The following is a 23,219-nucleotide window of genomic DNA, read 5'->3' as shown; positions in this document are numbered from 1 at the left end:
CAGAGTTGCGCCTACGCTCTCTGAAGTTAGCGGAATTACAAGATGGCGGCTCTGGTAGGTTCGTTGCCAAAGTTTAGGAATCTTTGGACAGACCCGCTTCGATGCTTTCATCTGTCTACGCTCTTCACGCAAATAAGGATTCTCAAGCGTCCTATTTGCACTGCAAGTGATTACAATCCTCTTCTCAGCCACGAAGGCTTACCACGCTTCAATGAATTTCAAACTACCCATGTAGCGCCAGCCATCGAGAAACTGACTCACGATTTCGAGAGTGACTTTACCGAGTTCGAAACAAAATTACAAGGTCAGCTTTTAACAAGACTCCTTTTTAAGTTTCTTTTACATTATTTCATGAATAAATCCTTTTTTTTTCTTGTCGAGAAGGGTAAACCTTATTTAATGTTGGGCAGAAGCTGATTTGGTAGATCCTATGTGAAACTTTACAGTTGAATCCCTTGAAATTTTGCGTCCCGCAATGTTTCTACGGCTAACAGTCCTCAAGAAATTTTAACTGATCCTATGAATAAGTTTTATCATGTCTGAAATTGGAAGGTCTTTTGAAAAAGGATTAAAGAATCCCTATGGCCAACTTGATCATCTAGATATGAAATATTCTGTGAACTTGCAATTAGTAGTCTTGCACAAAAACTTGCAGTGTAAAGATTAAAGTGACTCAAGTTTGGAGGATTTTTCTGCCTTATGTTGTGACTGTGCTTGAAAGCTTTCACATAGTCACAAAGAAATCCAGAATAGTGGTTACCATCCAACTCCACAAAATAGTTAAACACATTCCTCAGGCAGTCTACAAAAATAGTACAAATTGATATTCTGCATTCATCAAATTCCGTCTGCAAAATTAGATGCTCCAAATACCTCTTTGCCCACACAAGCCAAATTACATTACTACTTCAGGTTTTGCCTCACAATGACTCAATAAATATTTGCTCTGTAACACAAAGATCTTTGTTTTCAAGGCTTTTCTCCCACATGCATCTGGTAACAAACCCCTCAATTTTTCTTCCGCTGAAAGGATATAATTTAAATTGTATTTAAGTAATTGCAAGGCTTTTTCACTGACTGAAATTAAAGATATGAATGAATTACACAAGTCTTCTTTTGGTCAGAAAAGCACAGGATTATTTTTGTCTGCTAAAGAGTTACTAATAAATCCAGCTGCCAATGTTTGCATAAGAGTAATTAAATTTAATCAATCAGCCAATAAAATTAAACTGTTCTCATTGTTATTGTTTTGCATCAGATCATAAACAATCGAAGCTTGTGTTTTTACTAATTAAAATAAGTTTTTGTTCTCTCAAAAGGTGGCATTTAAAGCAACAATGCTAAATATAGAGTGTAACAAGCGTGGCTATGGTTTATATACAATTACTATTCCAAGATTATGGTATCAGGCTTGGGCAAGTTCGAGACAACTGATTACAGTGTGTCTACATTTTAATGAGTGAGTGACTCACTTGCATATCAAAGTCGCCATAAAAACTTGTTTACAGGACAAAAAATATGCAAATTCTAAACTTCCTATGAAATTGAATTTGCTGCCAAAAGTGCTATCTCCATAGTCTTGCATGATGAGCAAATCCTTCTTTATAAAATAAGCTGTAATGCTACTTTTTCCTTATCTTTCATCTTTTTGACATGTTAGATTCACAGCTGAGTACTTGAGCTTTTTCTAATATTAAAAAAGAGGTTTCACACCAAAGTTGTCAGAGTTTTTCTGTGCTTTGAATATTGCAGCCTAAAGAATATTATGTATGTATTGTACTTCTTTTCAAAACTTTGTGTTCATTTTCGAGATGATGACCAGTAGTGGTTTCACAAGAAATGACTATTTTGTCTGATGTCAGATATGTTTTAAATTCTGCTTAAGTGCTGTAAAAAGTGGGAAACAAAGGAAATATTTTGTTGGCTTCAAGGGGCCTACGTAAGGTGGGAGGAAGTTATGAGTAACCCTTTCACTCCCAAGATCTCATCAGTAATTCTCCTTACTGTTTGCTATGTAATTCTCATGATGTTGGTTCGGAGAATCTGGCATTTGTCTGCTTGATGTAGTATTGATAGTGTAAATAGAAATTCTGTGGTAGTCATTTGTGAAAGTTAAATGGTTAAGAGCAAAGTCATCTACTTCTTGAGTCCTCTTTTGTAGTCATGGCAATTTCAAATGCTTCTTTTAGTTTGTATCTTTCATGTGGAATCATTTAGAATAATAAATGTTTCACAACCAATTATTTTTCTAGAACTATACAGAGGAAAGGACACACTGATTGATCAACCCTGGTCAACTATAATTGAACCACTAGAGAAGATAGGCAATCCTCTCAGTTATGCCTGGGGAGTTACATCACATTTAAACAGAGTTTGTAATAGTCAAGAGTTGAGAGATGTTTATCAAAAGGTATATTAGCATGGCTAACACTTTTGCTGTTTTGCTTTAAACTTCTGTCATTAATGATATTGCATTATTGTTTTTTTAGAGGGCACGGTAACGAATCTTGCAATCTGATTGGTTCTTTACCCGGTCAGTATTTTCCTATCTCTGCCCACGGGCCACGGTAACGCTTTCGTGAGTCGCCGAGTACATCCCAACTTTCGTTGTCATTTTTCATAAATATACCTCGTTCTCCGGCTGGGCAGTATTTTTAAGCAAACACGTCGGTCACTACTTCAAGCCGATAAATAACTTATGAATCCTCCCTTTTCTCTCTATCAAATCACTTTGGTTGACAGAAAAATATTGGTTTCAGAATGAATTTGTATAAACAATAGTGTCATTACGTTGGTTGACAAGCGGCCTAAAAACCGTCTGCAATTAATTTTAATCGTTCACTAAAAGTACCCAGAAAGTTGAAAGGTGAGGTATTTGGTTACAGTTAAACTGAACGATGGAACTTTCATTCATTTAATATCTGAATTTTCTCGAGCAATTTGTTCATAGTAAAAAAAAAAGCGAGCGAAGTTTTAATTTAAGTTCTACAACAAATATACGCTCCTGGTGAGTCTTTCCAATTCCGTTCAATTTGGACATTTGTACCTTAAATTGCACAACAGAAATTAAAGAAATTGAGAAAAGGCTGCATTAAATTCCCTTGTGTCTCGTTGGAGTGTGCCGTTCGAATTTAGTTTTTGTGAAGGAAAGATCAGAGTTAAACACGCCATTATAGCAAACAAACGAGCAAACTCTCACAATTTCAAAATAAAAAATTGAATTTACTCACAATTACTTTCCTCGCCGTTTACTTAATGAACAGAGATAAATCTTCGTACATGAATGAATGGTCGATGAGAGTAAATAATACTTTCCGTTAGATCATTAACTGATTTTGAAGAAAACATTGTCGTGACAGTCCTTGCCAAACTAGTTCTGTTGGTTTTCAAATGTTCCTACGGTTTTTTTTTTCTTGCGCGCTCTCTAATTGACAGGTGTCATATTGTGACAGATACTTGTAAAAATAATGTTTCAAAGTTTTTTTGGAAGCCTTTTAAATCACCTTTATCGTTACAGAAATGAAAATGTTTCGCTGAGGCATCTCTCTTAAATTTGCATCACCTCTATTTTAACTACCATTTACTCACTCAAAAATTGTTCAGTTTATGGAAGATCTTGCCGTATTTACAGCCATAAGTCATTCGGGTTCTTTCAGAAAGAATTTCGTCAAGTTTAAAAACAATAAATATGTTATTTACCGGCTAAGGGTCGGTCCGTATGGTGAAAAACTGTGACCTCGGTCTTGAAAATGCTGCCCTCGGCCTACGGCCTCGGGCAGTATTTTCAAGACCTCGGTCACAGTTTTTCACCATACGGACCTCCCAGCCGGCAAATAACATATATGTATTGGATATCTTGTAGTTGGTGATCATACAAAGAATTATTTAATAAAAAAATTGTGCTTGGGTGGAGCATATGAATTTAATACTTTCCCAAGGGGGTAGGAATTGGAACAAATCAATCTTCCAAAGTTCCAATGCACTGGGGGATGTTGAAACCTTGAATTGATTGATGCATTACTACAATATTAGTATTGCTACCTTTGTTTTTTTCCAAAATGTTTTACAGGCACAACCACTGGTTGTACAAGCTTCTATGAAAGCCTCACAGAGTGTCCCTGTATATGATACTCTCCAGGTAAGAAGAAACAATTATTTATGACTTCATAGTGAAGGAGAGGAAGTCTTCTATTAAACCAGGCAAGTAATCAGTTGTTCCAGAAACTGTAAAGATTCTAAGATTTTTTTGTGGTTGAAACTGTAGTAAGCTAGTTTTCCAAGTTAGACTTTGTAAACTCCTCAGCAACTTAAAGCCTGTTCCCAAAGTGTAAGTGATGCTTGATCTTCTATTGGGCTACAAGAGGCAGGTAGTTTAACTCTCTTATTTTTCAGTTCAAAAGCTTCACAAAGATAAAAATGGTACTAATGATCATAGGAAGAAAATGAAATGCATATAATTTTTTTGGAAGCAATAAACATGGAGCAGTGTTTTTTTGTGCACAGACATGTAATTTTTTTGGAAGCAATATACATAGAGCAGTGTTTTTTTGGTGCACAGACATGTCATAAGGACTTGTCCAAACCTTTGAGTGCGGTTAACTTTCTCTTTCAAGTTATTTAAATGGTTAAAAAGAGGTCATTAGATTGAAGTTCAAGAATACTCCAGTTTATCCCAGAATGTTGTTGTTGTTACCTTGTTATCTTGAACCATGCACTTAAGCATGCATACTTACTTCTAAATAGGATATAGTGTGGTCATCATGATATCAAATGTTGCAGACTTTTGTTAGCCCTTTACACCCTAACATCAGTAGGAATATTCTCTATATTATTATCTATACATTTCCTAAGAAGGTGCTGCTGAAAAGGAGAATTTGTTGAACAATCGAGAGCTTCTTTAGTTGGTGATCATTTCCTTAATTCTCATGACCTTAAATGAATAATTCAGCAGTATAATTATAAGGAGAAACTAAATGCTGGTCACTCTTAGGGTTTAAAGGGTTAAACATATTTACATATTTAGTAGAGCTTAGTCTCCAAGAAAAAGTGTGATAGTGTGACAGAAGATGTTGCTATCTACAATACATATCATTTTCAAATGCTTCTTTGTATTAGAATCTCCATCAGAAAGTTAAAGAGTCTAGTGTGAGTCTTGATGAAGGACAGCAAAGAGTGGTGAAATCATTTTTGAGATCAGCCAGAAATGGGGGAGTGGCCCTGAGAGGAAAAGAAAAAGAAAGATTTAATGCTATACAGTTGAGACTTGCTGAACTGAAAAACAAATTCAGGTGAAATGTAGGCGAAACAAAGTTACAAAGTGTAGCTGATTTTTTTATCAATACAGATAAACCTTTCTAAAATGGACAAGAAAAGGACACAGCAGAATGTCCATATAAATTATATTTTAAGTTTTTCTGAAGGAGCTATATCAGAATCTGGTAGGGACACAATTGGCTATAACAGTGAGGTGTCCCTATCAGATAGCTGTGCACCAACAAGAGACCTTACAGTACATCTGGTAGTTGTTTTGTTGCAGTGTTTGCTTTGTACATTTGAGGGTGATGAATGTGTTCTGATACTTCAGAAACTTTTGATCCAACTTATCAATCTTAGAGAGATATTGTGAAGCTGTCTTTTTTCCTTTGAAAGTGTTTTATTACCTTTATTTAAGAGCCCCTTGCATTTTTCTCAAGTATCATACATTTTGGTAGTTTTGTGGGTTTTTTTTGTTCTTTGGTAATAGATAATTTTGGCAATGTCAGGCTTTTTGGATGTTTGTTTTTCAAACATTAAACTTTCAATTAATCCTGCCATGTCTGGTGTAAATGCAATTTTTTTTTAAGAGGTGGTTGGATGTTCCTATTGGTTTCAGCATATACCGATGAAATTTTGTTGTTTAACAAAACTTGACAAATAGGCATGTTGTAATGGAATTTTGTCTGTAGGAAAATGTTCAGAGAAATGGCAGATGTTGTGTGGCAGTTTCAAAGTGGTGCAGTAGATGATAAAGATGCTGTCACTCTGCATAAAAGTATATATGTAATCAATCTTGAAATGTTTTGGTCAGTTGATCTTACAATGATATTGTTTCTTCTTCAGCAACAATGTATTGGATGCAACAAAGGCCTTTTCATTAGTTTTAACAAACCCAGAGGATGTCAGAGGATTGCCTGAATCTCTTCTTCAGATGACTGCAGAGGCAGCAGCTGCAGAAAATCACACAGACCTCAAAGAAACAAGGTTCAATTTCTTTTTTGTGCATTTGTGAACATTTAGATGGTGGTTGTCCAACAGCCATTACAGTTTGTTTATACTAGTCTAGTAGATGTCTTTGGGTGCATAATTGTTTCTGTCAGAGAGGTTTTGTACACTATTTGGATAAAGTATGATTTCCCTCTTTCCTTTTCATTCAGATAAGCCACATCTTTAGTTTGGCAACTCAAAAATTGAAAAAAAGTCTTTTGAAAAGAAATGGGAAGAAATCACACATGGAGTTTTGAGAAAGTTGCTTTGAGAGAATGCTTTGAATCCTTACCTATAATTTTAGCCATATCAGTAAGAATGTCATATCTGCCAACCTATACTTACATTTGATCTTGCTCTGGTATTGTACACCACTCAATGACAAGAAATATAAGCTTATGCTTGTGATAGCTCTTCTAAAGTCAACCAAAGTTGCAAAACCAATGATCAATTTCTATCCCTCTATATACCTTTAAATGTTCTGGTTATTTTGTTTATGTTAATTTATGTGGCAGATAGGCCGAACCCCTGATTTGTTATACACCAGTATTTATGGTACATGATGGTATACTTCTCCCTAGAGTTTTGATGGGCACTGAGCCCAGTCATACTGGAGTCCAAGTTAGATAAACATAGTGACTGATTTGTAAATAATGAAAGAAGCTTTTTACAGCTCAACTCCTTCCTTCTAAGATCACACATAGCACCACCCTCTACTTGATCTGTGAATTTTCACACTATACAGTCAAAAGAAATATTACATAGACATACACATGTAACACACATCCAAAGGAAACACAAGTGAATAATTACTAACTGTTAGCAAATTGCAATAGATTCTAATACTTAACCCCAACAGACTGCAGTGGGAATGAATCTGTCTTCTGACACAGATTCAGACTCCCAACTGCTTAAGAAAGACTTGTTTATTGTATTGGGTTTCCTTCTCAGATCAGGCCTTTTGTAAAGCTTAGATATACCATATACATCTTTATGTTTCTTTTATTTGTTTGTTCATTCTATAATAAACACTCTTAAGTAGACCACAGGTTTATCTGTGTAGTTATTTTCAGGATATAATTTGTCAAATTTAATAAATAAAGGTGCTACTTACCAGTGACTTTCCCACAATACTTTTATGATTATGTCTTCTGGGTTATGTTTGCCTCAAGTTAGGTTTATTGGTGAAGTGCTCTCATAGTGTATGCCATTAGCTCTGCTTGTTTTTGTCAACAGGAGAAACATTGATCCCAAATCAGGACCTTGGAAACTCAGTTTGGATTTGCCATGCTTTGAGCCATTCATGAAATACAGGTAAGGACAGCCAGCCCCAAGATAAGGTTTTTTTTTATGTGATGCCATGCTGTTTGACAATATGTTTGATATATTTTTTTTAAGGTTACTCAGCAAAAAGATTCCATCAGAAAATAAAATCTTAGTCTCTTCCCCTTCTAAACTACAGAGAATTCATTAATTAGCTTGACTATAAGCTATATTTACACAAGACAGGCCTCCTGCACACTGCTAAGATCAGCATGTCAAAAGTATCTGTGTTGGAGTTACACAATATTCTATCATTCTTTTCCTCTTTCTGTTGACTGATATTAAAAAAATCCTTGTATGTGTATCAGTAAGCAGCCAACCTCATGTTTGTTTTTCACCAACAGCCAAAACAGAAGTCTGCGAGAACAACTGTACATGGCTTATATAACCAGAGCTTCACAAGGAGAGAGTGATAATTCAAATATTATTGAAGAGATAAGAAAATTAAGGTACAGAGCATGTGTAGTGAGGTCAAACCATGGCTTCCAGCTTCTTATGGTTGATTCAAGTGAAAGTTCTTGTCCTAGTTATTACATGGTGGTCCCAGCCCATCCAGGCTTGAGCTGCATTCCACTGTCACATTTTTGTCCACGTACTTGAAAGCACCTTTTAAGAAAAATTACATGTTTAAATGATCATTTGCTTGCATAAATGGATACACTGAATAAACGTTGTCATCCTTCCACCTCCATTTTAATTTCAAGATGTTTACATGCATTTTATGCATGTCCCAACCACTTGAATGCAGAAGAATGTTAAGAGCCTTCAACTGACCCAAATGGGTGGGTGGGTGGTATTGATTTTTATGCAGCAATGGAAATAGCTTTTGCATGTTTTCATTGCACACATTTTACATGTGGAAAATCCTATGCATTGTGCAATACTGGGAATCTACCCCTAGATTACTGGACTAACAATCTAGGATCAGCTGTAAACCTTCCTATAATATTAATCCCTAGAAATGAATTACTTGTGCACAGTGTGGGTATATCTAAGTGGAAGATCAGTTTATGATGGATAAAGATAATGCAGAAGGTTTTCATCTTAATTAATTTGAATAGAGCCTGAATCTCTCAGTTTATATTTTTATTAAAAAACAGACAAGAGAAAGCCACCCTTCTAGGATTTGAGAACTATGCAATGCTATCGCTGGACTCTAAAATGGCTGGTAGCCCATCTGAAGTTTGGAAAATGATCACTGATTTACATAGCAAGAGTAAATTAGCTGCAGAAAAAGAATTAATCAATTTGCAGGTTATGTATTGAAATTCATTTTTAGTATTGAAGAAAGCTGAGCATGATCTCTTGTTAAGAGGTTGGCACAGAGAATACATATATTTTTAAAGAAATCCTGTATGAGGACATAGGCCAGTGACATCAATATTTTGCTCTTAAATAATCTAACAACCAACTTAAAAGAGCTTGTTTAGAAACTAGGCCATTCACAGAGTTCTTGTCTGAAAAGCAGCCTGCACACTGTAAGGATCTGCATCATCAAACACATTCTTTGTCAGATATTTTCTCTGTCCACTGTTCATTCCAATTATCTCTAGCATCTTTCTTTTCAACAATCAAGCTGCAGATTTTCTCTTTTTGTTGCTTTCTGTAAGATTTTTAATATTACCATTGGGGTGCATTGCAAAACGATTTTTTTAAAGTTTTTATTTGTTGACTGTTACAAAACTGAATGTCTAAAGAAAGTAAGGGGTCCACCTTTCTTCTTTCAGAATTTTTACCTTAATTATAGGCAAAGGCTGTTATGAACATAAACCACTATCAAAAGCATATTTCAAAAGACATATCATCCTTCACTGAGGAGACGTTTTTCAGACAGAACTGCTAAGGGTTGAAATGTCTGTTCTTTTTTTATTCTACAGACTTTACATTACCTTCATCAAGTTCATGTTGTCAATTTAATGTGTCTTTCTCTGGCAAAAACTCCCAAAGGTTTCTTTGCATATATTATAAATACAAAAATTGGCTGAGTCAAAACAGTGCCAGTGAAATTAATTGTCAATTGATAGCAAATGATCAAAGGATCTTTCTTGGAATTGGAATAAATAATCATTTGTATAATTTTTCAAACTACCAATTACATCAGGCCTTAGCCTACAGAAATTAACTTGTTCTTATTTATTCCAAATTCCATTAGAAATCATTTGATTCATGATAAAAGTAAGCACTTATTTCTTTCAAATTTTGCACGGTTTGGGCACATTCTTGTTTCCTCCCTCTGGAAGTTTAAATGGCCAGTATCTTGTGTATCATGAGTTGGGTTGAAAACTTATGTGAATGAATAATTAGTAATCTTCAAACAAATGTTTGGAACATGGTGGCCTGATGGTGACCAATCTCCAGGTTGAAATGTTGCCATGGTGCCTCTCTATCTCTCTAGTCAGGAGACTCGCAAGAAAACTTGGCAGTCTAATATGGAGTCTTACTTTTGAAAAGTATCCCATTTAGCAGTAGAACCAATACTTAGAGCATTTCATGCTGAAGAAACCAGATGAGCTCTTATTGTAATATGTTGCAAGGCACATACCATTAATTATAATAGTGATATGAGCAAGGCGTTGTGTCCTTTCACAGCATTTTATGGTTTCCCTTCTAGTTTTCTGGTACTGTGAGCGTGAAGTGTCTAGCCCATGGAAAGAACATTAATAATATGGTCAGGTTTCCTTTTCCTTTTGAGGTCCACCACCCGCTTACCTCAAGGCCACCACTTCTCACACATCATTTGAATAAAACTAACTAAATACTGACTTTTTCATCAATGTTTTTTTTTAAGACCTTTGCTCAGGAAAATGGTTTTGTTGATGATTTGAAGCACTGGGACATAGCTTATTGGTCCCAAAAACAAAAGGAACATTTGTTTAGGTGAGACAGTCATTCCAAGATCTCATTGGTAATTATTTTTACAGTGAGCCACACTATTCTCGTGATGTTAGTTCAAAGAATTTGGTGTTGGATCAACTTATAACCTCCACTTGTCTGCTTGATATTGTATTGATAGTTCGTGAGTTGAGTACTTGTTTTAGCATATACCACGCAAAGACCAACAAATTGTTTATCACCATCAATGTACCAAAAAAATGGTCGAAATTAAACTCTGAGCGCGCCGGTTTCTCTCTTAGGCTGCTCAGAGGTGAACAGTACTTAATAATCACTTCCAAACAAGCTAATCAGCCAAGGCAAAAAGGACTACCCTTACTCATCAGGGTGGTATAATGTAAAATCAGTTATAACTCTGGAAATGTGATTTCACTAACATTAACTTTGTTCACATTCCACTTAAGTTTCACCGACGAGGAGCTGAGGCCTTACTTTCCATTACCAAGGTTAGAAAGATATTATTAGGAAAGTCATTGATATGAAGATAAATAAAGCAGAGTTTCAGTGTCTGTTTTGGCCCATATTTCTAGATCTTAATAAATTGATCTAGTATAATTTAATGGCCAGCCGTTCCATTGGCTATGGAATGATCTGTTGTTCTGTTATGCTTAAAGTATAAATACTTAAAGAGTAATTATCAAGTATCCGAACCAACGACATTATTAGAAAACACTTATTAGTATGTGGTACGTCAACTCTCCACACGCGCGCAGGCATGCACTTCAGAGTCAGGGAGTTGTTTTGCATTGCACTAAATCTTTATAATAGTCTGAGGTTTTGTTATCATTTACCCGTACAACCGTATTTGTAGGGTACTTGAAGGACTCTTTAAACTTTCCTCTGAGTTGTTTGGGATAGTCATTAAGGTTTGTTATATACTTTTTTTTCTTTATTTGCTTACCAGAATTCAAATCCTATACATGACTTCCTAGTTCTTACCCTTTAAGCGTTTGTAACGCGTATTTTGTCTGTGGGAAATTTACAGAGAACACCATTTAGAGTTATCATTAAGTCCTCTTTTGATTCAAGTTCTCTCTTTTGCAATTCTTGTTGCCATCTCGTTTATTTTTCCTATGGAATAGTATTTATTTACTTGAATCTCTTATTGAAAACTTATCTAATTTTAACAAAGGAAATACTTTGCAATATCTTTTTTGATCATTTTAATTGTGGTAATGCATGCTTGTTTGTTTATGGGACTTACAGTGTTTATGTCCAACAAATGCGGGAAGATCTTTTATCAACACGCAAATCAAAGTGTTTGTTGCACAGCTGCATAGCTGCATAACATCGCGGAATATCAGAGATCGATTTCTGTGTAAGCAGCTATGTTGGTTCATTTTAGAGGCCTCTGGTGGAATATCTAGAACTAATTAAACTAATTTACTGCTAACAAAAAGGTTCAGCTATCAGGGGTGGGTGATAGATGTACAGATGTAGTAATTCGGCGTTATTTTAGTCGGCAGATGGTAAAGCAGAAGTTTGGCACCCAGATGTAAGGTTCTTTCACATTATGGATGAAAGAGGTATTTTTCAAACGAATTAGGACGACTGATATACTTAGTTCACTTAACAGCGGACGCGAAATATTTCAGTAAGAAACTTTGAAGAAACGTAAACAGTAAAAATAAAAGAGCACTGAGCTTCAGGAAATGAAGAAAAATCGCGGGATTGTATTAGTTTTGCTCTGCTTTCCTTAATCAATAGTCTAGAAAACTCCTCCCTTCAGAAACAATCAGATGAAAGCTAATACCATTCGCGACTTAGTGCTGTGCGTCCTATGCGCTGCATTTTTAAATTTCTCTTTGGCATCTTTTTTTTTTACTATTCTTGCAAGAAATGATCAACCCTCGTGCTTGCTTAAGTTTTGTATTTGTGACACTTCAATGCTTTCTATGAGAAGAAAGGACGAATTTTCTTTTACTACGGCTTTGCTGACGTTTTGTCTGGAATTTGCCGCCCTCGCGATACGCAGCCATATATATATATATATATACATAATTTGGCATTAACCCTTAGAGCGTTCGATTCTCATTCTATTACCTTTGACAAAGGGCTAACTCTCGAAAAGACAACCTTAGAAACTCTTTTGGGTGGCCAATAACTCAGTATAAAATCAAATGATTCTGTTACACCCTACCACTGAAGCAGTACCACAGTTTCTTTAGAAAGTTGCCCCCTTCATTCATATACAGTTTTCCAGAAGCAACGGTTTCGTCTTTTTATTTTGATACACGCTTTTCAGAACTCATCATAACCACTTTCACTTACAAGATTCCTAGTTATGACAAAATGATTTTAAAACCTATTCATAAAGGTGAGAAGCTTTCTCTTTCAATCATGTTTAGGGCATCACATGGCGTCATTTTACTTGGATCCATACTCTCGACCGGCGGAAAAGAGTGGAGGGGCCTGGATGGATCAATGTCTCGGTATGATTTCACAAGTATGATTTCAGACCAAAATTGCACGACACGAGGTTCAATTACCACCTTATTACAGCCATTTTGAAATCGCCCAAATGTAGGACATGGTCAGTTCAAATATTTTATTGATGCATTACTGAGCCGATCTGAAATTAAATTCATGTCCATTTTTTGGGGGGAAAAGTAAGAGTTAAGAAAAAAAGGTGCAAAATTTGCCACATGATACTCCTTGTCTTTCATTTTCCTGCAATTTGATCGGTTACTTAAAACAAGCCATAAAATCTGATTGGTTGTTTTGTTTTTTAGTGTAGCCTCCTCATTGGCTGGGAAAAAGACGCGATTTAAAGCAAAAAATGGTGTGATTCGTGAATAAATTGCATCAATTAGAGCCAATCAGATTACAGAGACCACCAGTGATTTCAAAATGGGTATAATAAATTAAGTTAACTCCGCTTTATTTATTGTTTATGAATTCAGACAAAAGTGAAGTCCTCAACAGAAAACCTGTTGCATACTTAGTTTGTAACCAGTCCCCTCCCGGTGCCGACGGTTCACCTTCTCTGATGACTTTCCGAGATGTAGAGACACTTTTCCATGAGGTAAACGTAACTGTAGAAAGTTTTGCACATTTGTAACTGTAAACAAAACTTTATAGATCATTTCAAACCATCAACTTCATTAATCCAGTGAAATTTCTAGGGTAAGTTGTGTAATGTACAAGTCTGGCTCGTTGAAAATAAAAAGTGTTTCGTCCGACTGACAAAACTCTTAACTTGAACTTAATAATTACTTTGGAATATCAGTTACTTGTCACCGACTACAGTCGTCTTTGAACTACACCCAGACAGTTGTTAAAAGACGTTATTGGAATCAAGCAAGAATTCTCTATATTTAATTCTAGCTTATTTAGGAAGTCATAAATTATTGTAAGTCATTCAGAAGAAATATGAAAGCTGGTTGATTTTCTCTTTACAACCTTTACTTTACAACCAAAGAAATTGTTATCTTCTCTTACTGCGAGAAAATAATCTACTTAACTTTGCAAAATATTTACATTAAGCTGCAATAATTTTGATTAAGAAATACATTTTCTATCGTGAATTCGACGAGAAAACAGTTGTTCAGCCGAGTTTCTACGGTAATATGACCTTGCGGTAAGTTATATTCCAACTAGACTCATCGAAATAATGTTATCCGCTTTATAATAAAGAACATAATCGCACTGGTGAAAGTTGATTTCCGTACAGGAATTTATTGGAAATTACCCTTCCTTTCTTTTCGATCCCTTCTAGTCTCGTTTTGGGTTAATCCCATGACCACCTCAAAAGTGTTTTGTAAACACTTCATGTCATTTTGATGTTGTCTTAATAGTTCGGACATGGTCTCCAACACATGTTAACTACAGTGCCTTACTCGGATGCTGCCGGAATTAGAAATGTCGAGTGGGATGCAGTGAGTTGATATTTAGTTTCCATTTAACTTATGACGTTGTCAATTATCACCTTAATGTTGGTCACTACCGTCACAGCTTAGTACTTCGTTTTTAGCCTGTTGTTAGTGAAGCTGTAGTTCATTGAATTTGTCTCCTAGCTGGCATCCTCATAATATTGCGAGCGCGACATCGTTCCCAGGGTCTTCTCTCCTCTTCTCTCTCGAGGTAGGAAGACAGGGGACCCTGGGAACGAGGTTGATTCGAGCGTAAGGTACAATATTCCATCGGCGTCAGCTTCATTTTGCATGTCTGGACACCTTGGCGACACCTCGTTAAGATATATTATTTACTGCTATACCTCAGAGCTGGGTTGTTCGAAACAAGATTAGCGCTAATCCTGGGTGGCTGAACACATACTTAAGCACTCATCGTGTTTCGTTTGACTCGGCGCAGAGGTTTACATCAGTGTGAATTTACAAAAGTGCGCATGCATTTTACCCTTTTAAAGCGAAGTGTGCTTGCAGAGACTATACGGTAAATAACCCCTTTAAGCTGTTGGTATGTCGGCTGATAATGTCTGCGGCTGAGATATTGTCCAAAAAATTAATATTTGGCTGAGAAGCGAAGCTTCGAGGGCAAATGTAGTATTTTAAGGACAATCTCTCAGCCAAGGACATTATCAGCCGATATACCAGCAAGCCAGAAAGGGGTTTATTAATTTTATAACCCTCGCATAAATTTCCATACCGCGCAAAAGCTGATGATCTTTTTTGTGTTTTCTGGAACAGCATTTGCGACCAGCGTTTTAATGTCACCATCACTTGACTCTAAAAAACCAGATTGTTTTTCCCCCACGTAAAATATTACAGATGGAAGGTAAAATTCTTGAGTCAGGTCTTTCACGAGAAATCGTTTTGTTCCGATGTTGTGCTTATTCAAATGGTCTTACAATCTTAATTCTATTCACTTAGGTAGAGCTTCCATCGCAGTTCATGGAGAATTGGCTATATGATAAAACTTCCATGAATTTGGTCAGTGGCCATTACCGCACCAACGATACCTTACCAGATGAACTTTTCCAACAGGTTTGCAAAGGTTCGTGGTTTGTTTATCTGGGGTCTTGCTAAATTACGAAAACGTATGTAAGGCATAAAGAAAGGTGTCATCGATTGTCACGAGTGTTCGACGGATAAAAGGTAATATCAGTCGCCATGAGGATTCAAATTTCTGATTCCGCGAGGACGCGGTTGAACCAACTAAGTCTCAGATTGGAACTTGTTGGTGAGCAGATGTAACTAACGAGTGCCAGGATCTGCAATGTTGAAAACTGAGCTGAGTTGCTGTTGTTTTTTAAGGTTAGTTATCTTGTGTTGTCTGTTTCTTTTCGTTCTTTGTAGCTCGTAGATTCATGGCAGGGTCACAGATGTTACGTCAGCTTTATTTCGGAGCACTCGACATGGAGCTACACTCAAGGTACTTAAAGAAATCTGAGGTTCTGTCCACTAAACAGCTCTGTTCTTAAATATTGGTTTAAGTTGCGATGATGTGTTCCCAAGCAAGGCATCTTTGCAAATTTAAGGAGGCATCATATTCAAGTAATACGAGACAATCAAGTTAGTTTTATCAACTGAGTTCATAATGTAAATTAGCCACCGTAAAGAGTTCCAAAGGTTAAAGCACTGTAAGCACTGTAATAGTTTGCCAAAGGCCCCAAACCACTGCAACCTTTATAGAGGCGTTTTTCCGTTTTTTTTTTTCTTCCTTTAATTTTCAATTTGTCAAAAAACGAAAAACGCCCTCCTACAGCAAAATATATAGAGATAGTAAAGGAGCGTGATTACACGAGGGAGCTTATCACAGTTCTGTAAGATCGAAAAACTTGGAGTAACTCTGAATGGGACGACAGTTCATTACAAGGTTCCCCCTGTAGTATTCTATCCGGCAGGGTTCCTTAACAATTCGGGCATATCCTTTTTATACTCTTCACTGTGACGAGGCCCGTCGTAAGACACTTCACGATCTGTCTTTCACTACCTTGAGCCCGGTGGTATTCAAAAGAGGATTGACTTTATGAAGAGTTGTCTCTGAATTTTCCTTCAAGTGTCTTCTGTTAAACGTTAAATAACAAGTTAACCTTCCTTTACGAAAAACTAACCGTACTCATTCAGTGGTTAAAATTCAAGCCTATGTTAACCCCAAGTTAAACTTCGTGCGGCAGTTGAAGTTAATCCTAGGGTTAGATCGAAAGCATTGCCTATTGCTTGGCCGTTGTGAGTTACTACCCACAAGTCAACAAGCTCGCGGGCGGTTAAAATAGATGAGCAACGAGAAATGTCAGTCAAGGCTATCTATTTCCATGTTTCTTACGGTGAACTAGCTTCTTTATAGGATACTTCTAACTCTGGATATTATACCAATTTGCCTCTTTCGCTCCTTTGATCTCTCAGGTTAGCCATAGTACGTAGGCACTGTACAGTTACAGAGGTAGAACTAGCGAAAAGAAAGTAAAAAACTTCAAGTCGGGAGAGACCTGTTACTCATTGAACTGATTTAAGAGCATTTAACAGTTTCTCAGCTCAAGCTCAGAGGGTTAACATTATTTTTTCCAACAGTTCCGAGCCGTGGCGTACCGTCCTTGAACGGATCTCAAGCAAATATACTGTGCTTAAACCACTTGACGAAGATAGATTTCCCTGCTCGTTTCTTCACATCTTCGTAAGTGGATATGCTGCTGGATATTACTCTTACAAATGGGCAGAGGTAAGTGACCGTTTGACCCATTCAATCTGTTAACTGCAGATGATAAGTTGAAATACAGTGATTGTTAAATGTATGATTTTATGTAAATTCCTAGATGATGTCTGCAGATGCCTTCAGTGCGTTTGAGGAAGTCGGTTTAAGCAACAGAAAAGAGCTGAGTACAGTTGGAAAAAGGTACTTTAATTTTGACGTAAACACACTAGCCTGCTGTCAAACATCTTTGGGTAGGTGAGCGTATCAGGTCCACCAATGTTCGCGCCGCTAAGTTTAGTGCCTTCAGAAAATTAACCAAGGCTTATCACATGTTACACATGAACCAAATCGTGTTATTAAGGTTCGTTCACCAAAGCTGCAACCCTTTTTCAAGACCTTCTAGCGATGATGAGAGGCAACTGTTAGCTGGAAGATTTTATTAAAGTCTATTTATTTATTCAAATGATATCCAAAAAAAAAAAAAAAACTTGCAGTTTGTAAATAACTTGTGGAATTTAGTTTTTTTGGAAAAAACAACATTTTGAGTAGAGGATACACTGACTAGGAGTTATCAACTAATAACTTATCAAAGTCAACAACCATAACTTTTATTTGTGCTGATCTTTTACACCTGATCATATCTCGTGAAAATAAAGCCTTATTCAGACTCTAACATTTCACAGGTTCCGCGATACTATCCTGGCCAGCGGTGGTGCCCGCCACCCTAGTGACGTTTTTCGGGACTTTCGCGGGCGACCAGTTTCCTCTGACGCCCTGCTCAAAAGTTACGGGCTTCAGTGATAATAACAAAGAATAAATCGCTTTCGCGTGTAGTAACGCTGGCCACACTGATGGTTTGAATATTGAAAAAGGTCTGTGGTGCAAATTTACCAGTCCAGTAGGCAACGAACTAAGTCTTGGACCGGCCTTGGCCACACGCCAAGCTGATGCCATCAAACTCGGTGGCCGCTGATTCAAGTTCTTTTCCATACAAGTGCTACCTTGACGTACTAGTTCACTGCATATCCACCATGTTGACTCAACACTTACTGCTGTTTCAGTTGTATTCTAATGCAAATCTCAAGTGCCTATTGACTAACCTACTCGTTTTCCATCATCCCGCAATAGAGAAAACAGTGTTATTAAAAAGCACGCTATTCTCCAGTTAAAGCTTTGTGATAATGGAGGCAAAGAGGAGAAATAAAAGCTAACACTACAATAAAATAGTGGGGTCTGACGACATGTTGTTGTTTTTGGATTAATTTTGAATGGAGCATCGAATTAAACCGGGATGACCTTGTATTATCTCTAACTCGCTCTGAGATTGGTCCAGAAAACTGGACCCTCCCAACCAAAGAGATTCAAAACGAGTACCACTCGTGGCTTGGTCAAGCGCGTTTTCCCGCGCTATTAGTAGCTTGCCTGTTTTGTTCTCATTGGCTAATGATGATGTTATCCTTTGTCGTGATTGGCTGTAGTGAATGTTATTTTAAGTCAAGAACAGAGTGCTTGAATCTGAATTGTCCTTTACCGCCCTTGCAATCGCTTGATTTGGCTGGTTCTGTGCTAGAACGGTGATTAAGACCAGCTCATACAAACTAGAAGTCAGGTGTGAAGGTCTGCTCTCTTTTGCGCGTGCCTCTTGCGTTCAGATAAAGTGCATGTTGGGTGATCTACGACACTCAAAAGGGAGGATCGAGATTAGGCGGAGATATTTGAATGTACGACAAGGATCATCTGACGTATTTAGTCAGAGTTACTTCTGATGCAAAGTTCCAGGGTGCACCCAAGCATAGCTCATCGCAGTGATTTCAGTTCTTTAGTTGAAAATGACTCGTTAAAACCTTGAACCATCAACTTCACAAATGAACACTCCGCATGGTGTTGATTACTTGTTGTAAGCTGACGCCTTTCAACTGATATATTCATGTACACTAGCGAGCGGCTGTGCTACTTTCAGGCGTATCAATGAAAATGATTTAAAAAAAAGAACCCTTTTGTTGTAAGCAATTGCAGCAACAACATGATATAGTCGAGACTATAGCAAGCAGCACCATGCTTAGCGGTCACCCTGTATTAAGCGGTCGGTTTTCAGAGTCCCGAGCGTTTTTCCCGTTAATTACTGTAATTGTCACCTTTATTAAGCGGTCTTTGTAACCTTCGACTGAGTCCCAACGATCTGTTTGTATTGTTTTTCACTTTTATTAAACAATCACTTAAAGCGGAACTATTTCAAATGAAACGAAGGATAATTTATGAGTAAAATTTAATCCATGTTTATCTCCCGAAATTAATGTTAGTAGTAATTTTGAGCGAGTTTTTGTACATTATGTGGTTAATTATGACATACAACGTTTTTTTCACGCTTTCTATTGTACCCTTATTTGTGAGGCCCGTATTAAGCGGTCAACCTGTTTTAAGCGGTCACCCCTCTTGTACCACCACTTAATACAGGTCCAACTGTATGAAATGTAGCTCTAAGCGGGTTATCAGTTTTATTCGGTTTAAGGGCCCTACTATTCTTGAATTGCGTACCTAGTACATCGCTCTACTTTAGAGGGTTTCGGTAGATTCTTAAAAGCACTTGCATTAATCTGTGTATTGAGGTAACATTTTTTTGCAACCCTTTACCCAAACCGCTCTATTCATCCCTTTGACCATTAAAAGTGACTAGCATCTAATTTCTCCTTACAATATTACCCCCAAACACACATTGAGGTCACGAGAATAAAGGAAATGATCAATAAGTACAGGTACAGATATTCTACATAGCTAAAGGCAAGAACTTCCTGAACAATGTTGGCGTAGACTAGACCACCGAAATCTCTGATTTAAAAAGATGAAACTCTTTCTATTTTACAAGTAAGATTCCTTCCATTCATGAGCACTGCTCCCTTTCTTTTTTTAACAAAAATATACTCAGTAAATGTCTTTGTAATCATGTGTTTAGGATTATTTTGGAATTTTACTGCGATATTTTAATCTGTGTTATACTTCGTAAGGTAAATGTGCATGTTTGACTTAAACAACTGTTTCTTTTTCCAGTTTTCCTTGCGAAACATTTTCTGGTCCATTATCTTTTAATAGTTCCTCCTGTAGTAAGGCTACCTCCGTGTTATTGTTTCGTTGGCAAAACTCACTACTGCTGCTACTGTCCGTCTTTCTCTTTCCCCAAGTTGCACACATCTTGTTTAAGCCCAAGTGACTTGTAGCTGAGTTCCTTCTGAGCAAGCTTATGAAGCCGCAGCAGAAAACGTAAGAGAAAAATCGGATGAAACCACGCCGGTAGTGCTTAGTGAGGGTGCCATAAGCAATTGGATTCAAACAGCTGTGGAAATAGAGTAGTGAGGGAGAGAAGCTGAACAGGAAACCAACCAAGCTTTTGTTATCTTCATAAGCAAAGTCGTGAAGAAGCCAGGCAAGCTGAGCAGGCAGCATACAAATAGCAAATAAGATCACGATTGTTGCTAATGTTTTAATCACTTGCATATTCTCTCTTCTTCTTTCTTGATGTGCCGCGTGATGTGGAACCTGGTGTCTACCTTGACGCACCAGATCGAGGCCGATACGAACATATGCAACAGCAATAATGGTCAGTGGCAGCATGAACTGAAGTACGAAAAGGCTGGCTGTGTAGGCCTGCCTGTACTGAGGGGAAGGCCAAACCTCTGTACACCCTTGTGGCTCCGCCAGCTTCGGTTTTGTCACGAGTAGTAACGGGAGCACAAGAAGGAGTCCAAGAAACCAAATTCCCACGATCCAAAGAAGAACGTAGCGATGACGCATCTCGGCCTTAAAAGGGTACAGAATGACATAACACCGAAAAACAGCCATGGATGTGAGAGTGAAGATGCTGAGATTGACAGTGACAGTCATTAAAGGCCAAATTAAACGGCAGTACAGGTCATACTGAATGTCTGCAAACATCATATAGACGTTTGTTGGAAGGCAGACAAACAGGTATACTAGGTCACTTATGGCCAGGTTCAGGATAAATATGTCATTTGCTGTTCGACGATTTCGTCTGGCTACTACGATGATTATCACTAAAAAGTTGCCCAAAAGTCCCAGTACAAAAGCTACCGCGTAGAAGGCCGGTTTCACTTTATCCTCTAGTTCCACTTCACTGGCTGTAGGTTGAATAGTGCTGTTGGACATGATTTTAACAGAGCAAGGTGTCGACAGTCAAAAATTAGTCAAACCTACTTGAAAACCGTTTAAACTACACAACAGTTCACCACTGAGAACTTTTGTTTAGCAGTTTTAGCAGTTTCCTTTTCCAGGATACAGCGTAAGTCGAAGCCTGTATTTCAGGAACAAAGTCTTTCAGAAGGAGCCGTCGTTCTGTAAGCTATTGTGAGGTGGATAATTTGTTGATGCTCCTGGTTCCTCTTTAGGTTTTATGTGTCGAGTTATTTGAAGCATGTAAATCAGTAATGCCCAGCCGTCAGCACTTGCACCGCTATCGGAAATCACAACACTAGGTCATCTGGCTAAATCTGAAAGAAATAATGTTATCGCGTCCTTGTGAATGGAATCTATTAACAAACAGATTTGCGCAAATAATGAGCTATTAAAGAGCAACTTAATTAAAGCCGCCCCCAACTTTAAACACAAGATTGATCATAGATCTCAAGATTGAATAGGCGCATTATTTATTACCCTTCAAGAGCATGTTGTCTACTACTAATCAACATTCGAGGGTGCGTTTATTTATCTTACACTTTATAAAGGTTAGATAGATATATTTAATCGTCTGAGTCCGGCTATTACCTGTAAAAACAAATGGATAGTTTTTGTAACTGATATAGTAAAAGCGGTCAGCTTGTAACCGTTTTCGCAGAGTGAAGTACCGACCGGTAGACAATGATTTCACTGTCAAAGAAACTGGTTATGAGACTGCGTAAAAGTTCAAACTCGACGGCATTTACTTACAGCTATGCAAACAAAACTTTGGAAATCAAGAGTCTTTTAATCGGGTTTGACTCAGTTTAAAAACACTTCATTGGACAATTTGATTTTGACGTGACTCTCCGAGACACTGTTAAGAATAATGGACCCATAACTAAACATATCAGATCATTATTAAATGGCCTTTTTTCTTTAAATGCCTCCTTTGTTTTTGCCTGAAACTTTTCTTTGTTGAAGTAAACAGCATATAAACTTCAATTATTTTAGACTCGTGGAATTCTTAATGATGTGCCACTAATTGGTTTTCGATTTTCGAGTTCTATTTGATGAAGAACGAACGATGAACATGTTGCATTATTAGGTCAGCATTATAGGACAAATTACACATCCTGCCTAATAAGCGGAGGGCTTGGTAAAAATTAAGTAAAGATTGAATAATGGTTACTTGGACGAGAAAAATAGATCGAGTAGTGACAAGAAAATTTCTTGAAAAACCTCAAAACGATCTTTGCCTGAGGGAAATTGTCTGTTATTATTCTTTTACACAACAATACTGATGTTCTTTTCTTTTCTTTTTCAATAAAAATTCTGATATGGGAAGCAAAATATGATAACTTGAAATTTAATATGGAGTAATGTTGCTTATTACTTAGAATTTGCTTAAATTACCGCCGCCTCGAGAACAAGCCTCGTCGGTGGTGCCTATATGGTGTTTGATTCAAACCGTTACTGATATATTGTGTACACTGAAATTGACCTACTTTTAGAGAGAGTTTGTTTTTCTTCAAATATTTTAGCTTTGTTGTCGTTATTCTGGGCATATCACCGCTTGTTATCTCAGTCATTATTTTTAGAACGTATCGTCTTTTCCTTGTTTTTTGTTTTTTGTTTTTTTAATGAGGTCGCTTTATCTGAGAGACTTTCACGCGCTAAAACGGATTCAATTACCTTCCGCAAAAAATGAAATGCAGATTTGGCACGTTTCATAATCGTTTCCACACTTCTTGCGGGGTACAAGTTTAACTTTCTCTTGCTGACGTGCGATGGAGTATGATCTGAGACGGCATCTGATCAATGACCAACAAAGCAGATGCTTTTGCCATTGGCAAAAATATGAGCTTCTATTTAATAAGAATTTCCTGTCGAGAAGCTTTCGCTCTTGGATCATAAAAAACACTCCCGTCCCAGCCGCCAATCAGGAAATCTTAACGTTGAAAATGGTTTTTTTCAGCGTCAAAAAAGGCTTTTATTCAAGTTTT

At 37.2% G+C, this 23,219-nt stretch overlaps 2 protein-coding genes across 14 annotated transcripts in view; one reads left to right on the top strand and one right to left on the bottom strand.

Moving 5' to 3' along the window:
- Window positions 1-18,273, top strand: LOC113667620 (uncharacterized). The gene is made up of 20 exons (XM_027183470.2): window positions 1-304; window positions 2,253-2,410; window positions 4,070-4,138; window positions 5,116-5,288; window positions 6,100-6,240; window positions 7,480-7,557; window positions 7,911-8,015; window positions 8,667-8,820; window positions 10,355-10,443; window positions 10,863-10,904; window positions 11,270-11,324; window positions 11,918-11,984; window positions 12,807-12,890; window positions 13,362-13,483; window positions 14,256-14,336; window positions 15,288-15,411; window positions 15,714-15,789; window positions 16,929-17,076; window positions 17,171-17,250; window positions 17,733-18,273. Exons 1-20 carry the CDS (start codon window positions 43-45, stop codon window positions 17,848-17,850), a joined length of 2,226 nt encoding a protein of 741 aa, XP_027039271.2. The 5' UTR covers window positions 1-42; the 3' UTR covers window positions 17,851-18,273.
- A 975-nt stretch (window positions 18,274-19,248) lies between these two features.
- The window catches only part of LOC113667634 (RYamide receptor), a 28,895-nt gene continuing 24,924 nt past the window's right edge, over window positions 19,249-23,219 (bottom strand). For all 13 annotated transcript variants that reach the window (XM_089186098.1, XM_089186094.1, XM_027183485.2 and 10 more), the window contains one exon: window positions 19,249-21,548. In XM_089186098.1, the coding sequence (XP_089042224.1) occupies window positions 20,071-21,207 (1,137 nt within the window). In that variant the 5' untranslated portion in view covers window positions 21,208-21,548 and the 3' untranslated portion in view covers window positions 19,249-20,070. The remainder of the gene's footprint in view (window positions 21,549-23,219) is intronic.

Source organism: Pocillopora damicornis, chromosome 10, assembly GCF_964200805.1.
Source record: "Pocillopora damicornis chromosome 10, jaPocDami1.2, whole genome shotgun sequence".
In the NCBI taxonomy this organism is placed as follows: Eukaryota; Metazoa; Cnidaria; class Anthozoa; order Scleractinia; family Pocilloporidae; genus Pocillopora; species Pocillopora damicornis.
Note: the sequence above shows the minus strand (reverse complement) of the source record. Positions and strands in the feature narration are given on the sequence as shown.